Raw genomic sequence first — 15,097 nt, 5'->3', positions numbered from 1 at the left:
TCCTGAAAGGTCTCCTGATGCAACTGTGTTTGCAGCTTTCATATACCCACCCAGGGAGAACGCTGGCCCAAAGACTTCCAGTCTCTGCCGCTTCCTGGTCCCTGGGCTCAGGAAAAAAAGCGCTGCGCGGAGAATCCTGAAAGTGCCGCCCTCGCATCCGAGATAATGTCGCCCTGTTCTCTCACCTGGCGGAGCTGGGTCTCACTCCCCCACAAAGCATTGGGGTTGTCGCTTGGGGCGGCCAGTATGGCTCAGAGCTGCGATGACACCTCGAGGTGCCTAAGACCCGGAGGTCCGGGAGTGTCCTGGTAGCTGCGGTGACTGCGAACTGCCAGAAGGGGAGGGCCGAGGAGGCGGGGCGGAGACTAGTCCAGCCTTAGGGCGCTGTCACCTGCCCAGGGGCGGAGTCAGGAAAGAAACCAGCCTTTCGCAGATCACTCGCAGGAGTCTAGAGAACCCTTCTTGACCATGCAGGGCTCCAAAGGAATAGAGAACCCGGCTTTCGTCCCTTCCAGCCCAGACACCCCACGCCGTGCTTCTGCTTCGCCCTCCCAGGTGGAGGTCTCTGCTGTGGCCTCCAAGAATCAGAATGGGGGTTCGCAACCTCGGGAACCTGAGGAGCCCCAGAAGTCAACTGAGCCATCTCCGCCTTCTTCGAATCTCCCAGCTTCTGATGAGCCCCCCGGGTCACAGCTAAGCGAGCTTGAGGAGGGACCTTGCGGGTGGAGGGACTTCCACCCGCAGTGTCTGCAGCGCTGCAACACCCCGCAAGGCTTTCTGCTTCACTACTGTCTCTTAGCCCTAACGCAAGGTAAAGCCCAGCTCCAGCTTCTGGGGGCTTTGGCTGAGCTGGTGGTTGGGTGGAGTTGATCTTGGGGAGAGGAAGAAGCAGGTGCCGCTGGGGAACCCCACTAACTCGGCTCTAGGTAACCCCCACCCCCACTTCCCCACGCCTGGGTTTGGAACTTGAAGATGCTCTTGCCTGCGGGTGTTTACCACATTCTGTACGGTCCACATTTTAGTCCAGCCACCCCACCCCCACCCCCAGCCCCGTAGCATTTTTAACTAATTTTGTGTTCTGCCTCATTTTGCAGAGTGGATTCCTCTAGGGAAGATTCTGAGAATCCTCCTTTGGGAAAATGATAAGTCCAAGGGTAGTCTGGTCCGTGTTTTAAAACCGTACTATCTAACTGAGATCTAAGGAAGGAATTTGTTTGTTTGTTTGTTTGTGTGTTTTTACAGAGAAGGGATTAAAAGCTTTGCAAATAGGAGTGGACTGATTTTCCAATAGGAGAAAGGAGGATAGAAGGACTTACATTGTGTAGCATAGATTAAATGGAGGTAATCTAATTTTCTCGATATTTGAGAATGTGGGGATGAGTGCAGTCCTGTGAGTAAATGAGAAAAGGCTCCCAGCCCATTCAGGGTGAACCTTAATCAGCTCTTCAGTCTCAGGAGTTATCAGTGTCTGTTTGTTCTAGGAGTCCTTTTAAATTCCCTCGGGACTAACAGATTAAGCCTAGATTTATCCCCTCTAGAGTTTGCAATCTAAACTGAGTTTCCTTGAGTGTGGTGGAGGGAGGGAAGAAAGGAGGGAGGTGTTTTTTTTTTTTTTTTTGAAAAGGAAGCAGAAAGGAAGAAGTTGAAGTTGCTGGGTTTGCTTTCAACTCAAGGGATAGAATGAAGGGGAAGTTGTTCTAGGGAGACAGTCTGGCCAAAGGTGGGACAGCTTTGAAGGACATGCTGAAAGTTAAGTTGAATTTGGTATGTAGACATTTTTGGTATTAGTTGAGTCATAATCCCGTACCATTTTGTAATAGTCAAAGATAGGTTGAAAGGAATGAAACCCAAGAGATAGGGGAGGGTTACTGGAATTTTTTCTCTGCTAAATTAATAGAAAACTAAATTGAAGTTTCTTGTCTCCTGTTCTTATTTTATTTCTGTTTCCCCTACTTCAAGACACTCAGTGCCTCCTTCTCTCTTTTTTTTCTTCACCCTCTGAGTGCCAAGTAAATATTTGTTAACCCTAAGTAGGGTTTAACTCCTTTTCTGAAGATTTTTGCTGTATTTGGTTTCCTTTCCTTATCTGAACATAGTTTCTAGTTATGACTTGGTTGAAATTAATCCCAAACTAGTGAGAGTAGAGGATAGTTGCTAGAGAAGTATAGAATTAAAAAGTAAAATATATCTTGTGTTTTACCTTAAATTTTACTCTGCAATGTCTGTTACTCCAAGAGACTTTATGTTCAACATAAACTATTGTTTTAAGTTATTATCAAATAGAATTGCTACTCTCAGGCAAATGTGTCTGCTTTAGTTTAAAGCATCATTTACTCTAGTTTAAGAAAAATAGTCTGAGAAGAAAATATCCCAATATATTAGTTTATACCCAAGTTGAAGTTTCAGTAGCTGAATGTGTATTGTGGGTTTCACTACCCTTGGGAAATCTGGTTCCACTATATATTAGTAGATGTTTGATTAAGAAGAAAAACCACTTAAGGAATGAGTTTAACAGATATTTCTCAAAGGCAATGGGTGTTTCGCTACTTCCCAGGGAGTCTCCTATCCTCAAACATTACAAAGGAGACAGATAGTCTACATTCTTTTTCAGCTAATTCAAATGCAGTACTCTTGGAATATGTGCAGCATAGAGTTGGAGATTCATAGGGTTAAATCCTATCTTCTTATAATAATGAAATGAAGGTTTACCGTAAAAGCAGTGATATTTAGTCACTAGTTATTATTTATTTTTTAAATGTTTACTGTATTGGTAGGACATTTTTCTGTTTAGTCTGGCTATCCTGGAACTCATTTTGTAGGCTAGACTGGCCTCTCACTCACAGAGATCTGCCTGCCTGCCTGTCTCCCGGTCCTGGGATTAAAGGAATGCACTATTGGGCCTAGTGTGACTAATTTTTAATTAGGGTTATAGGTGTATTGGAAAGTTAAAGTTCAGGTGGAGAATTTTTCATGTTATCAGTCTTTATGAACATCGTTTTTGGTGCTTTGCACATATTTTACTATCTCCAAATTCCCAATTGCTTTCTAGTCTTTTTAAAAGGAGCAACAGGCAGGTAGTGGTGGTGGCACAATCCTTTAATCCCAGTATTTGCGAGGCAGAGGCAGGCAGATTTCTGAGTTCGAGGTCAGCCTGGTCTACAGAGTGAGTTCCAGGACAACAAGGGCTACACAGAGAAACACTGTCTCTGGAAGAAAAAAAAAAAAAAAAAAAAAAAAAAAAAAAAGGAACAACAAACACACAATTTTAGGACTTTGAAATGTATGCTATCAATTTTGTTGAAATATATCTTCAGTCACAGTCTTTAGAAAGCAGCAGTATAGACTGTAGATATTCAGCCCAATAAATGATAAACATAAAATTTACTAGCTCATAAGCACAACCAATGAAAACCTTTCCTTGCTTTGAGTTTTTCATGTTATTTTCATGTTTCTGCTCCTGTGGATTTAACCTGCATCTGGGCGTAACGTCTTCATATCAGTCAACACTGGACACTCACGCAACCTTCTTTACCCGCTATAGTCCTTTGTTAGAGGCATACTTTGAATATGATTTAGAACATTGGTGGTCAAAAAGATGCATAGTTTTTGTTTATTTTTAATCCTGAACTTTTGAAATGATCCATCTAAAATGGCCCTGAGGAGCTCACCTATAACCCCAGCACTTGAGTAGCCAAGCCTGTAGGATCATTGATTCTGGGTGAGCCAAGGGACTTCAAAGTACTGTGTCACAAAGTGGGTGAAAGAAGCTTTAGTATTTGTGAACGCCTTAGAAGAAATACACTTGAGAGCTCAACTTCCTCTTCCTGAACTTAGGGCAAGGTGAGTTGAAGTTACTGATAAATATGGCTGGCACTAGGGAGGTTATTGAACCTGGTGGTAATGTCCATTTGTGTGGTTCTAGTATTTACTGTGCTCTTTCCAGAGAGTGTGGAGAGGAGTGTCCTGAATGAACTTAAGAACACTCTAGCAAACTGGTTTCATGGGACTTTACCAGTCTGACTTTAGTTGGTAAATTAGAGAAAAGTGAAATTAGACAAACGTAAATTAGCATGCAGTAACCATTGCTTCTGTTGAACACCTGAAGATGTGCCATTTTATAGTGTGAAAGTCAAAGTGACCTTGGAGGACACATGTTTGGACTGCCTAACCTTGATACTGGAGAGACTTCTGAAGCCAAGCCTGGCAAATACAGAGGTGGATGCTCTCTTGGACTGAACACAGGGTCCCAAATGGAGGAGTTAGAGGAAGGACTGAAGAACAACAATATCAACTAACCAGAGTCCCCAGAGCTTCCAGGGACTAAACCACCCACCAAGGAGTACACATGGAGGGACCCATGGCTCCAGCTGCATATGTAGCAGAGGATGGCCTTGTTTGGCATCAATGGGAGGAGAGGCTATTGGTCTTGTGAAGGCTAGACTCCCCAGTGTAGGGGAATTCGAGGGTGGGGAGGCAGGAGTTGGTGGGTGGGGGAACACCCTCATAGAATCAGGGGAGTGGAAATGGGATAGGGGATTTTAGGGAGTGGGAGCAAACAGGGAAAGAGGATAACATTTGAGATGTAAATAAAGAAAATATCAAAAGAAAAAAAAAAAAAGCAGAAGAAGCAATGAAGCAAAGCCCAGTGTTCTTCCTTGCTAATGGGGTATAGTGAAGCTATAACAAGGCATTTGCTCTTTTTCAGGTATTGTAGTAAACGGCCTGGTAAACATTAGCATTTCCACCATCGAGAAGCGTTATGAAATGAAAAGCTCACTGACAGGCCTGATATCATCGAGCTACGACATCTCCTTTTGCGTGTTGTCTCTATTTGTATCTTTCTTTGGTGAGAGAGGACACAAACCTCGCTGGCTCGCCTTTGCATCCTTTATGATAGGACTGGGAGCTCTGGTGTTTTCCTTACCGCACTTCTTCAGTGGAAAATATGAACTGGGATCCATTTTTGAAGGTAAGGTCTCTGTCAGGTTTTTGTTTGCATTAATCCCCATGATTACATAGAAAGAGGTTTGTTGACAATGTACAGTAAGGTCAAGTCTAAAGTCTCTCCTGCTGCTTTGTGTGAATTGTGTAAGGCTGGACATCAGAGAGTTAGACTGTATGTTATTTGTTACCTCAGCGGCTTTCCAGGTCTCTGATTCTATGCTTCTCTCATCCCGTACTGTGCATGGTCCCCTTTCAAACAGAAAGGAACTCATCTTGTTTGCTCCCAGAGATTCTGAGACTCGCAGGTTTTCTTTTATATTCTTGTAATTTGCAGTGATTAATAGCTCTGTGTGCTGGGCTTGCACATTCCTGGATTAAGACAAGACAGGTGAGTTGGACCGTTAGGGCATTTTCTCTCAAGACTGAAGTCCAGTTTTTCTTTTGGTTCTAGTTTGAACTTACACCTTCAGAGTGACCTAGAGACCATGTTACCTTGAGTAAACAAAACCCATTGTTCAAAGGCTTGGGAGAAAATTTAACGAGCCTTTTGACTAAACAATCATTTTTAAATAGTAAAAACAGTTACACTAGAGTTAGAGGAACCTGCTTATGAATTGTGGAAGTTCACCTGAACAGTTTTATGTCCTTTCTGGAATTGGCAATAACAAATATTGAGAAGCCTTTGGGGATTAAGCAACTGAGAAAAGGCCTAGAGAGAAAAAGGAGAAATTGAGATATTGCAGGATAGGCATTCTTTTCTTAATTTTTGAAAAATTAGTTTTATATATATATTGTTGTTTTGCTGCATGTTTGCATATTGGATTCACTGGAAATACAGATGTTTGTGAGCTGACCTGTTAGTGCTAAGAATTAAAGCCTGGTCCTCTGGAAGAGCAGCCATATATTTTAACCATCTAGCCATATCGCCAGCCATGACATTTCTTTTAAAGTTAATATTTTAATTTTTTGTGTAAACATAAAAGTAATATTAAAACAGGCTCAGTGGTTCAGAGCACTTGCTGCTCTTACTGAAGACCTGAGTTTGGTTCCCAGAATCCACATAGTAGATTATAATCATCGGTAACTCCAATTTCAGTCAATCTGATGACCTCTTCCAGTTTCCATGGGCACTGGGCATGCATGTCATACACATACACACATATAGACAAAATATACATATATATGCATATATAAACATTTAAAAATAATATTAGCATGTTAATGTTTCCCCAAACTGAGCGACTTCCCAATTGCATGTTAATAAGAAATAAGACGTCATTCCCAATAAAAAGGTTTGTGTTATGCACTTGGTTTTAAGAGTGTACTTACTGTATAAGCATATTTCATCTAGACATAAAGACGGGAAACACAAGTATATAGAAGAAGAGAGGATGCACTTAAAAATACAAAAATTGTCAAATAAATAGGGTAGGAGAAGATACTGTCAGTAGACCGAGTTCTTAAGCCGATTCTTTATCTGACATTGGGCAATGTTGCATAAGATCGACTGCATAATTTCACTGAGGTAGTTTTAGGAACAAGGCAGACATTGCAGCATAGACCGTGCTGTTACACCTTGAAATCTAAACAGTACAGAACATTCAAACCAGCTTGACTCTGCAGAACACATCCTACTGACTCTGTGATAGGGTAAATGTATTTATTGGTGTTTGCAGTGTTTAGGGCCTTCCTGCTGCAGTTAACCGGGTGCCTGGTTTCTTTGTTGGGCTGTTAACATTGTGTGCGCATGTGTGTTTTCATTTTTTTGTAATAGAATTATAACATTTTCCCCTTCCGTTACCTCCTTTCAAAACTTCCCAGATACACCACCTTTTTCTCTTCTAACGTCATGGTATTTTTGTTATTATTATTTGTTGTTACATCCAGATGTATACGTGAATATACATATATATTCCTAAACATAACCTCCGTCTGCATAGCGTTACTTATATGCGTGTTTTCAGATTTGGTCACTAGGTACGAGATTATGGGTGTGCTCATCTCTGGAGATGATTCTCATTTTGTTTCTGTTCGTTTGTTTGTTGTTGTTATGGTTGTTGTTTGAGGTGGGTTTCTCTGAGTAGACCTGGCTATTCTAAAAATGCTGCTGAGCACTGGGATTGAATGGAATGGAACCATGCCTGAATAACTCTCTTGTACTTAAAGAAACTTTGTTGGCAAGTCTCAGATTTTTACCAGGTAAAACATAAGTACCTTTCCTACAAAACCTTGGTCTTTATCCCTGTGGTCTTCAGAGTCTATCTCCTGTAGTACCCATCCTAAGCTACAGTCACTGTGAACTCTTGATATCCCAAAGGAGAAGAACTACCAATGAAGGTGTTTCTGGGGCATGGGAAGACTCGGCTCACAGCTGAACCTGAGATATTACTGAAGCGAGAGCAGAAACTCTTAGTAAATGTTGTGTAGTATGCAAGCTTGCCCAAAATTCTTATTGCTTTTGTCGATATTTTTCACTATTTTAGAAAATTAGACTTAGCAGTCCACTGAAATAGGAAAACTTAGCTTACCTTATGTTGCTGCGTCATGTCTATAATAAATATTATTGATGCACAGTGCACAATGCTGGGCACAGTGCCACATGTCTCTAATACCAAGATCTGAGAAAACAATAGTGAAACATTTTATTCCATTTGTTATTTGAGAAAGAATACATAATTAGCCAATAAACAAGATAACTAAAAGTCTATTTACAAGTGGGTTGCAGGGTAGGCTACATTGGTGATAGCTAGATAAGGAGGGAACAATCTTCAGAGATATTTTTCAAATTAGAGACAAACTTGAGGGCCTAGAAGGTTTCAGGAATTGTCAGTTGTGGCCAGCACAGTCACACCTAGAGAGAAATGTGCTGTGAAATGAACATGGGGAGCTGGAGGTCAGTCAGGTTGAACCCTTTGCATTTCCTGGGACCACCTGGGACCATGTTCCAGAATATCTAAGATGCAGTAGAATGGAGTTAGGAGTGGGAATCAAGATTTTGGTTTTAAACTTCAGAATGGGATGTTTATTATACCCATTGTGTAATATATACATAAATACACACACACACACACACACACACACACACACACACACATATATAGACATATAATAGCCTAACAGTACAAGCCAGGGCTAGAAGTGTAAACACTGTACCAGAAAGACTTCCTAATTCTAAGTTTTAGTAGTACCACGTTGATTTTCGGGGAGCGTTTTGTTAATTCCTCTTCTTTTTTGTTTTTTTTTGGGGGGGGCGCTGTTTTGTTTTTTCAAGACAGGGTTTCTCTATATCCCTGGCTGTCCTAGAACTCACTCTGTAGACCAGGCTGGCCTCGAACTCAGGAATCCGTTTGCTTCTGCCTCCCAAGTGCTGGGATCAAATGCATGTGCCACTAATGCCTGGTGTTAATTGCTCTTCAAACAGTCAGTGTGTGTGTGTGTGTGTGTGTGTGTGTGTGTGTGTGTGTGTATGTGTGTATAATAATGCTTAGCTAAGTTACTTGTTATTTTGAATTTTATGGGTGGTTTTTCTTCAAAAAGGAAAATGATGGCATGCACAAAGCAGAGGCAGAGAGATAGAGAGCTTACATTTATTTAATGCACATAGAATACAGGATGGAAATTGCATTATACATCTGTAGGAAGCCCTGTATTGAAACACAGAATGAATGTTGTACTCAAAACCCTTTCTTTGTTACTGTCTACAACTTTACACCAAACAATGTAGTGACTTCATAGCAATTTCATAATCAATAATTCCTAAAAACAAATCCTATATTTAATGTTTTGGTTTATTTGTTTGTTTTAAGACATTACATTTATTATTCATAGTTTATTAGATATTGGATTATTTGAGGGCTCCTTTTTTTTTTCCCTCTTAATTTAAACAATTTCTTCTTCCCAGACAGAGTGTTATGTGGCTCAGGTTAGCTGAACTGTGTATAATCAAGGATGACCTTGGAATTCTAATTCACTTATGTTCACCTCCAGGAACTATGGGATATAGGCATATGCCAGCATTTAGGAGGGACTCTGTGTTTGGTCTGAGAATAAGAGCCTCTTGCATGATTAGCTAGCAACTCTACCAACTGGGCTGAGTCCTCATCCCTTCTTCCTTAATTCAAGAAACCAAGTAGCGTTTAGAAAAAAATCATAACTTCTTTGACCAAATAAGTGAATTCACTTTCTGAAGTAGGGAAACATGGAATGAAAATCTGAATTATTTCTCTAACTGTGAGAAATATAGAAAAAGAAAAAACAGGGAATTTAAGTGACAAAGAGAAACAAATGTGTTGAAAGCACTAGTAAGTAAATTAGAAGCCTGAGGCCACAGTATGTTCATAAGTAACGAAATATCTAAGTAAGGGTGCTGGGATGGAAGTCATCAGTAACTGCTTCTTAATGCCCTAGCAGCCGGAGTGCAGTGCAGTTCCCAGCAGACCAGAAACTGGGCATGGTGCCACACCTGTAATCTGAGCTCTGGGAGGTAGAGCCAGCAGATCAAAAGTTCAAGGTCGTCTTCAGGCTCCTGAGCAATTTGTGGAGCATCCTGGAATACTTGAGATGCTGTTTCACAACAGCAACAACACCACCCACCAAAACCCTTAAAGCAAAACAACTTGAGAAGCACAAAACTCATTTTGTTAACTGATGTCAGCCTTGTAGTTTCATTTGAAATGAGTTTTGAAGAAATTGAAAGGCTTGCATGCTTTGTTTGCTGAAGTTTTTTTTTTTTTTTCTCTTCCACTTGAGGGAAATCGCTTTGGATGAGTTAATCTCTAGGAGGAGATTAAAGTAAACGTAATATAGTTAGTAAGTAGATGAAAACCAAATATGAAATATGAGTAGCATGTAAAATATCTACAGGTGTGAGAAATGACACCAAAGGAGGGTGAGAGTCACTGAGGTAGAGAAGGGGACTCTGGAGCAGCATGCTTTCCTATTGTCTTGTATAAAACCAAAGTAGATTGGAGACAAAGGGTAAATTTTTTTTTCAAACCTGGAGATTTTATAGAGACATAAAAGTCAGAGGTGATTAGCTTTGCTTGAGATGACGGATTTATCACAGGGAAGTTTTGGCTGTTGTTGCTTGCCACCAAAAGGAGAAGGTTTGATTCAAGAGTAAGAGAAATGAATATTTCTAGGAGTCAAGCTTTGAACTTATTGAGCTGAAAATGGAAAAATGTCATAAAACATTTCCAAACAAGTAATATTTGACAGTGCGTAAAACTTATCTTTTCAAAGCTTCTGGCATCGACAGTTTTTATGCTGGCTTCTGTGAGCAGGTCAAACCTAGGCTGGCTTTGAACTCCTGCTGAGAATGCCTTGAAGTCTAGGTTTTGCACCTTTCCTGTAACTAAGGCTGTGCACTACCGCTCACAGAAGGACACTCATTTCTGGTGTAGCCCTGACTGTCTGGAGCACCTTTGTATACCACGTTGGCATGAGTCTCAACAGAGATCTGCCTGCCTCTTGACTCTTGAGTGCTGGGATTGAAGGTGTGCACAACCATGCCTGGCCTTTTGGTGTTTCTTAACTAAACTGTAATCTTAACTAGACGTTAATAAAACTATGATGTGAAATATAACAAATCTTTACTATATAATATTTTGGTTCGATTCAAGGTCATCTGTATTCCTTTTGGGTGAGTACTATTTTAATGTTGCTGACCAAAATAACTTCTGCACTAAAGGTAACCTTCAGTGAGGAAAATAAAATTCTATTTGTAGACCATCAGGTTTTTAAAGGTTTAAATTCAGTAGGTTATACAGAATCAACTCATCTGGGCCCATAGGGGCTTATAACAACTGAACTGCGAAGCAGAGAGCATACATAGAGCTGATGTAGGCCCTCCGCACGTGTGTAAGAGTTGTGCAGTTAGGTCTTCATGAGGGACTCTTAATAGCAGAAACAGGGCCTGTCTCTGACTGCATCACCTGCTTTCGGATCCCTTTCTCTTAATTGGGTCGCTTCTTCTAGCCTCAGTAGAAGAAGATGAGTTTAGCCCAACTGTAACTTGAAATGCTAAGGTTGGTTGATATTCAGAGGAAGCCTCCCCTGTTCTAAGGAGAAGGGGAGGAGGGGTGGATGGGCGCTGAAAGCAGAGGTGAGAGGGAGGGACTGGAAAGAGAGGAGGGATGGCAAGCAGTGACTGGGATTTAAAGCAAATAAATAATTTAAAAAGAAAAAGGTAAATAGGTTAGAAAGAAGTTTGTACAAAGGATGTTGGTCGTCCCAAGTAATTCACTTTAAACAATTGCTCTAAGAGAGTGAGTATAATGAGAGTTAATTTCTAGTTTCTACCTTATACTTCGGCAGAGTTTTCTTGTTTCTTCACTTGAAATATGGAATATTTGTTTATCTATATTAAAGAAGGAATGACAAAAAAATTCCTAAGGTATTTAACTGTCAGTTCTGTACAGGTGCTGTGATTTTGTTTGACCATGACGACTCTTTCTTTGATACTTCTTTTTCTTTTAAATGGAACTCATCTATATTTAGGCTTCTTCCTAATGTAATGTAACAAATACTTTTAGGTTAAATATAATATATGCAATAAAAGGACTGAGCCTCACTTTCAGGACTAGTAAATGCCTCAGATGAAATTATGGTTTGGGGTACCAGAAGTTGTCTTAGTTACATTTCTATTGCCACGATAAAATGTCACGAACAAGATAACTTAAAGAAGAAGAGGTTTCTTTGGCTTTCAGTTTCAGAGGGTTTGCTCATATTGGGAGCAGGGCAGGAGTAGCCAGGCATGGCACTGGAACAGTTTTGGGGGCTTATATCTGCTCCACTAGCGTGAGGCAGAGAGGAAGACATTGGGTTAGGACATTAGGACTTTGAAATCTCAAAACCCAGCCTCAGAGACACACCTCATGTAACAAGGCCACACCTCCTAATTCTTACCAGATAGTTCCATCCAAATATTCAAATATGAACCATTGGGTGCTATTCTCATCAAAACCACCATAGGTGATTCAGTCTCCCATAAGATCTTAAATAGTAGTCATTACCCTGGGGGATTGCTTTTATTTAATGTGTCCTGTATTGTTGCCTTGTTCTGGTCTACCATGGAAGGACATGCTGTCTTAAGGTCTCTATAAGACGTATCTATGACAGGAGTACTTGACATGTCAGTGGTTGTTCATTCAATGAGAATTCTTCTACCTCACAAAGTATTGATGCCATAATCATATACTTAGACTTATGAGAGGATCAAGTCATTTTTTCAACATGTGCTTGCTAAAGTAGTAATCTAGAAGAGGGGATACAAAGAAGTGAGATCAACAAAGAAAAGACAAGTGTGCCAGTGATGTTTTTTGGTCAGTGAGTTCAGAGTAGTCACTCTTGGGATTCTCAGATCATACTTGCCAAGGTGTGTGTGTGTGTGTGTGTGTGTGTGTGTGTGTGTGTTTGTACTGAATTAGAATTTTCTTTGGTAACTTAAGCCAAACTTCTTGCCCATGAATGGTTTTAATTAGTAATGTTTCATATCTGATATCTTACAGCGTGACAAAAGAAGCTAAAAAGAGAAGTGTGTTTAGAATACTGTGGAAATTCTTTGAAAGTACTGTTGATGTGTCATAAATACTTGATAAAATACTGATTTCACTGGCATGTTTGGAAGGGGTGCTAGAGTGCAGGATTCTTTTTAAGGGATGTCTAATGTGATTTTTAAGTGAGGTAGAGCATAGTTGTATCTGAGTAGGTAAAATGCTTGGGAGGTAAAGATGAAGTAATTTTTTTCTTTCTTTTTTTTTTTTTTTTTTTAGCTTCCTCAAAGATTGGTAAAACTGTGGTTTGTGGTAAGGGAAAAAAAAAGAGGAAATTCTAATTTCGTAATCATGTTCCTTAAAAGTACACACATTGGTCAGTGTCAGCCTTAATGAGCTCTTTTGTTTTACTTTTAATAGTATTGCCTATTAGATACAATTGCATGCATCAGAGTCAAGCAGAAATTCTGTTTGTGCACTGTGCGACATCTCTGTGATCCCACTTAGATTCTTTCAACTAGAAATTGCCATAATTATCTCCTAATTAAGGCTGTGCCTAGTGTGAGGTTCAGCATTCCTTGAACAGTAGCATAGAATGATGAAGTCTGTGGTGATTAAAATGGCTGTCTGCTGTCTGTTTCTCACTGGAGATGGTCCCTTACAACACCACAGAAGTAAAAACTTTCCCATAGATTGTATTTGCATTTCATTAGAAACACCTTGGTCTTGATGTCTTGCCAAAATGTGGCCAAATATTTTGAAACTTCCACATTTAAGACCTAAGCAAAGAATTACTAGTGTATCTCAGATAATTGGATCCTCTTATCACATAATTCAATATGGCTAGCTGTTTTAGTAGACAACTTTCCCTGATTATGAATATTTTCATTCTCTGATTTTCAACATAGTAATGGGATGTTATAAGACTTTCAGGAAAAGATAGACTAGTAAGAATAGAATGGAAAAGGAAGTACATATTAGGATAGCCTCACCTAGGCCACCCATGATTGATTTAACATCTTTCAATCTTTTAAAATATATATGTGTATGCAAATAATCCCAGCATGGTATTGTACTTGCTCCCACCACGTACTCATATCCAGTCTTCACTAACACTCATCCATCTGTCTACCACAATCATACACCTATCTGTTTCTGTGACAACGGTTATTGGAATTTTGAGAAGGATTCGACTGAATCTGGAGATTGGTTTTGGTGATGTAGACAGTTCCACAGTATTAATTGTACAGATCTGTGACCATGGAAAGTATTTCTATCTTCTAGTGTATTCTTCAGATTCCCCTTTTGATATTTAAAGTTTTCACTGACCGGGCAATGGTGGCGGACACCTTTAATCCCAGCACTTGAAAGGCAGAAGTAGGTGGATTTCTGAGTTTGAGGCCAGCCTGGTCCACAGAGTGAGTTCCAGGACAGCCAGAGCTATACAGAGAAACCCTGTCTCGAAAAACCAAAAAAAAAAAAAAGAAAAAAAAACCTACTAAAGTTTTCATTGTTGAGGTTTCTTATCTCCTTGGTTAAGTTTATTCTATTATACATATACTTTAATCTATTGTGAATTGGGGAAACAGCATTTCAATTAAGAAAATACCTCTGTCCAACGGACCAGTAGGCAAGTCTTTAGAGCCATTTCCTTGCTTAATGACTGATGTGGGAAGGCCCAGTCTATGGTACATGGTGCTACTCCTCAGCATGTGATCCTGGGTTCCACAGGAAGCAGACAGAACAAGCAGTATAGTTGAAAAGCCTCTGGCTTCAGTTCATTCTGCTAGGATCTTGCCTTTAGTTCCTACCTGGAACTGTAGCTCTAAACTGGAAAGTGAAATAAGTCCTTTTTCTCCCTTGAGATGTTTTTATTTTTGCTGTGCTTTCTTTATCATAGCCATAGAGAGAAAACTGGGGCAATCTTTAAATTAGCTTTCAAATCGGTGCCTTAGAGCTTCAGGATGAAAGTGATATATAGATTTTGTTGGGTTCACATGGAAATATTTTATTTTTTGTCTTTTGATGGGATTATTTCGGTGGCATTGTACTTTATATTTCAATGCCTGTGTTCATTTCTAATAGTAGAAGCATAATAAACTTTGTACTTTATCTTGTACCTTGTGAACTTATTGACCTCATTTAACCCTGACTGACCTCATTTAACCCTGATTGAACTTGTTTGCATTTTTGGTTTCTATGTGGGTGATTGTGGTTTCTGTTTGTATCTTTTAAAATATCCCTTTTGTCATTCATTTTCTTTTTCTGCTTGACTAGACTGGTTAGAACTTCCGTTTTCATTTGAATAGAAGTAGTGAAAGTTGTAGTTGGGATAGTGGCTCATGTGTATGTTGTCATCATCCAAAGCAGGGAGGCAGGAGGGTTGCCTCGTTTGAGGCTAACATGAATTATGTACTGAAGTGTAAGTACCTAAGGCAACATTGCAAGACCCTATTTAAAATAAGTGGTGAAAATTAATATTCATATTTTAGGGGAATTTCTTTTCAATCTTTTTTTTTTGAATTTTTTTGCTTTTTATTCAGACATGGGCATTTCCTTTTTGTATAACTTATCTAATTAAAATATTCATCCTGTAGTTACCACAAAAAAGTAACATAGAAAATTGTATTTACATTTTGGGACCAAAATACAAATGCAGA

The 15,097-nt window shown here is 39.7% G+C and overlaps 1 protein-coding gene across 2 annotated transcripts in view; it reads left to right on the top strand.

The window, feature by feature from the left end:
- The first annotated feature begins 415 nt into the window (after positions 1 to 415).
- Positions 416 to 15,097, top strand: part of Slco4c1 (solute carrier organic anion transporter family member 4C1) — a 55,929-nt gene continuing 41,247 nt past the window's right edge. Inside the window, exons 1-2 of one of the 2 annotated variants that reach the window (XM_031368529.1) lie at positions 416 to 811; positions 4,706 to 4,969. In XM_031368529.1, the coding sequence (XP_031224389.1) occupies positions 469 to 811; positions 4,706 to 4,969 (607 nt within the window). In that variant the 5' untranslated portion in view covers positions 416 to 468. Of the gene's footprint in view, positions 812 to 1,459; positions 1,765 to 4,705; positions 4,970 to 15,097 lie in introns of those variants that run through there. The other variant, XM_031368530.1, reaches the window with a different exon arrangement.

Source organism: Mastomys coucha, unplaced genomic scaffold (assembly GCF_008632895.1).
Source record: "Mastomys coucha isolate ucsf_1 unplaced genomic scaffold, UCSF_Mcou_1 pScaffold14, whole genome shotgun sequence".
Taxonomy (NCBI): Eukaryota; Metazoa; Chordata; class Mammalia; order Rodentia; family Muridae; genus Mastomys; species Mastomys coucha.
This window is presented reverse-complemented; position numbering and strand designations above follow the sequence as displayed.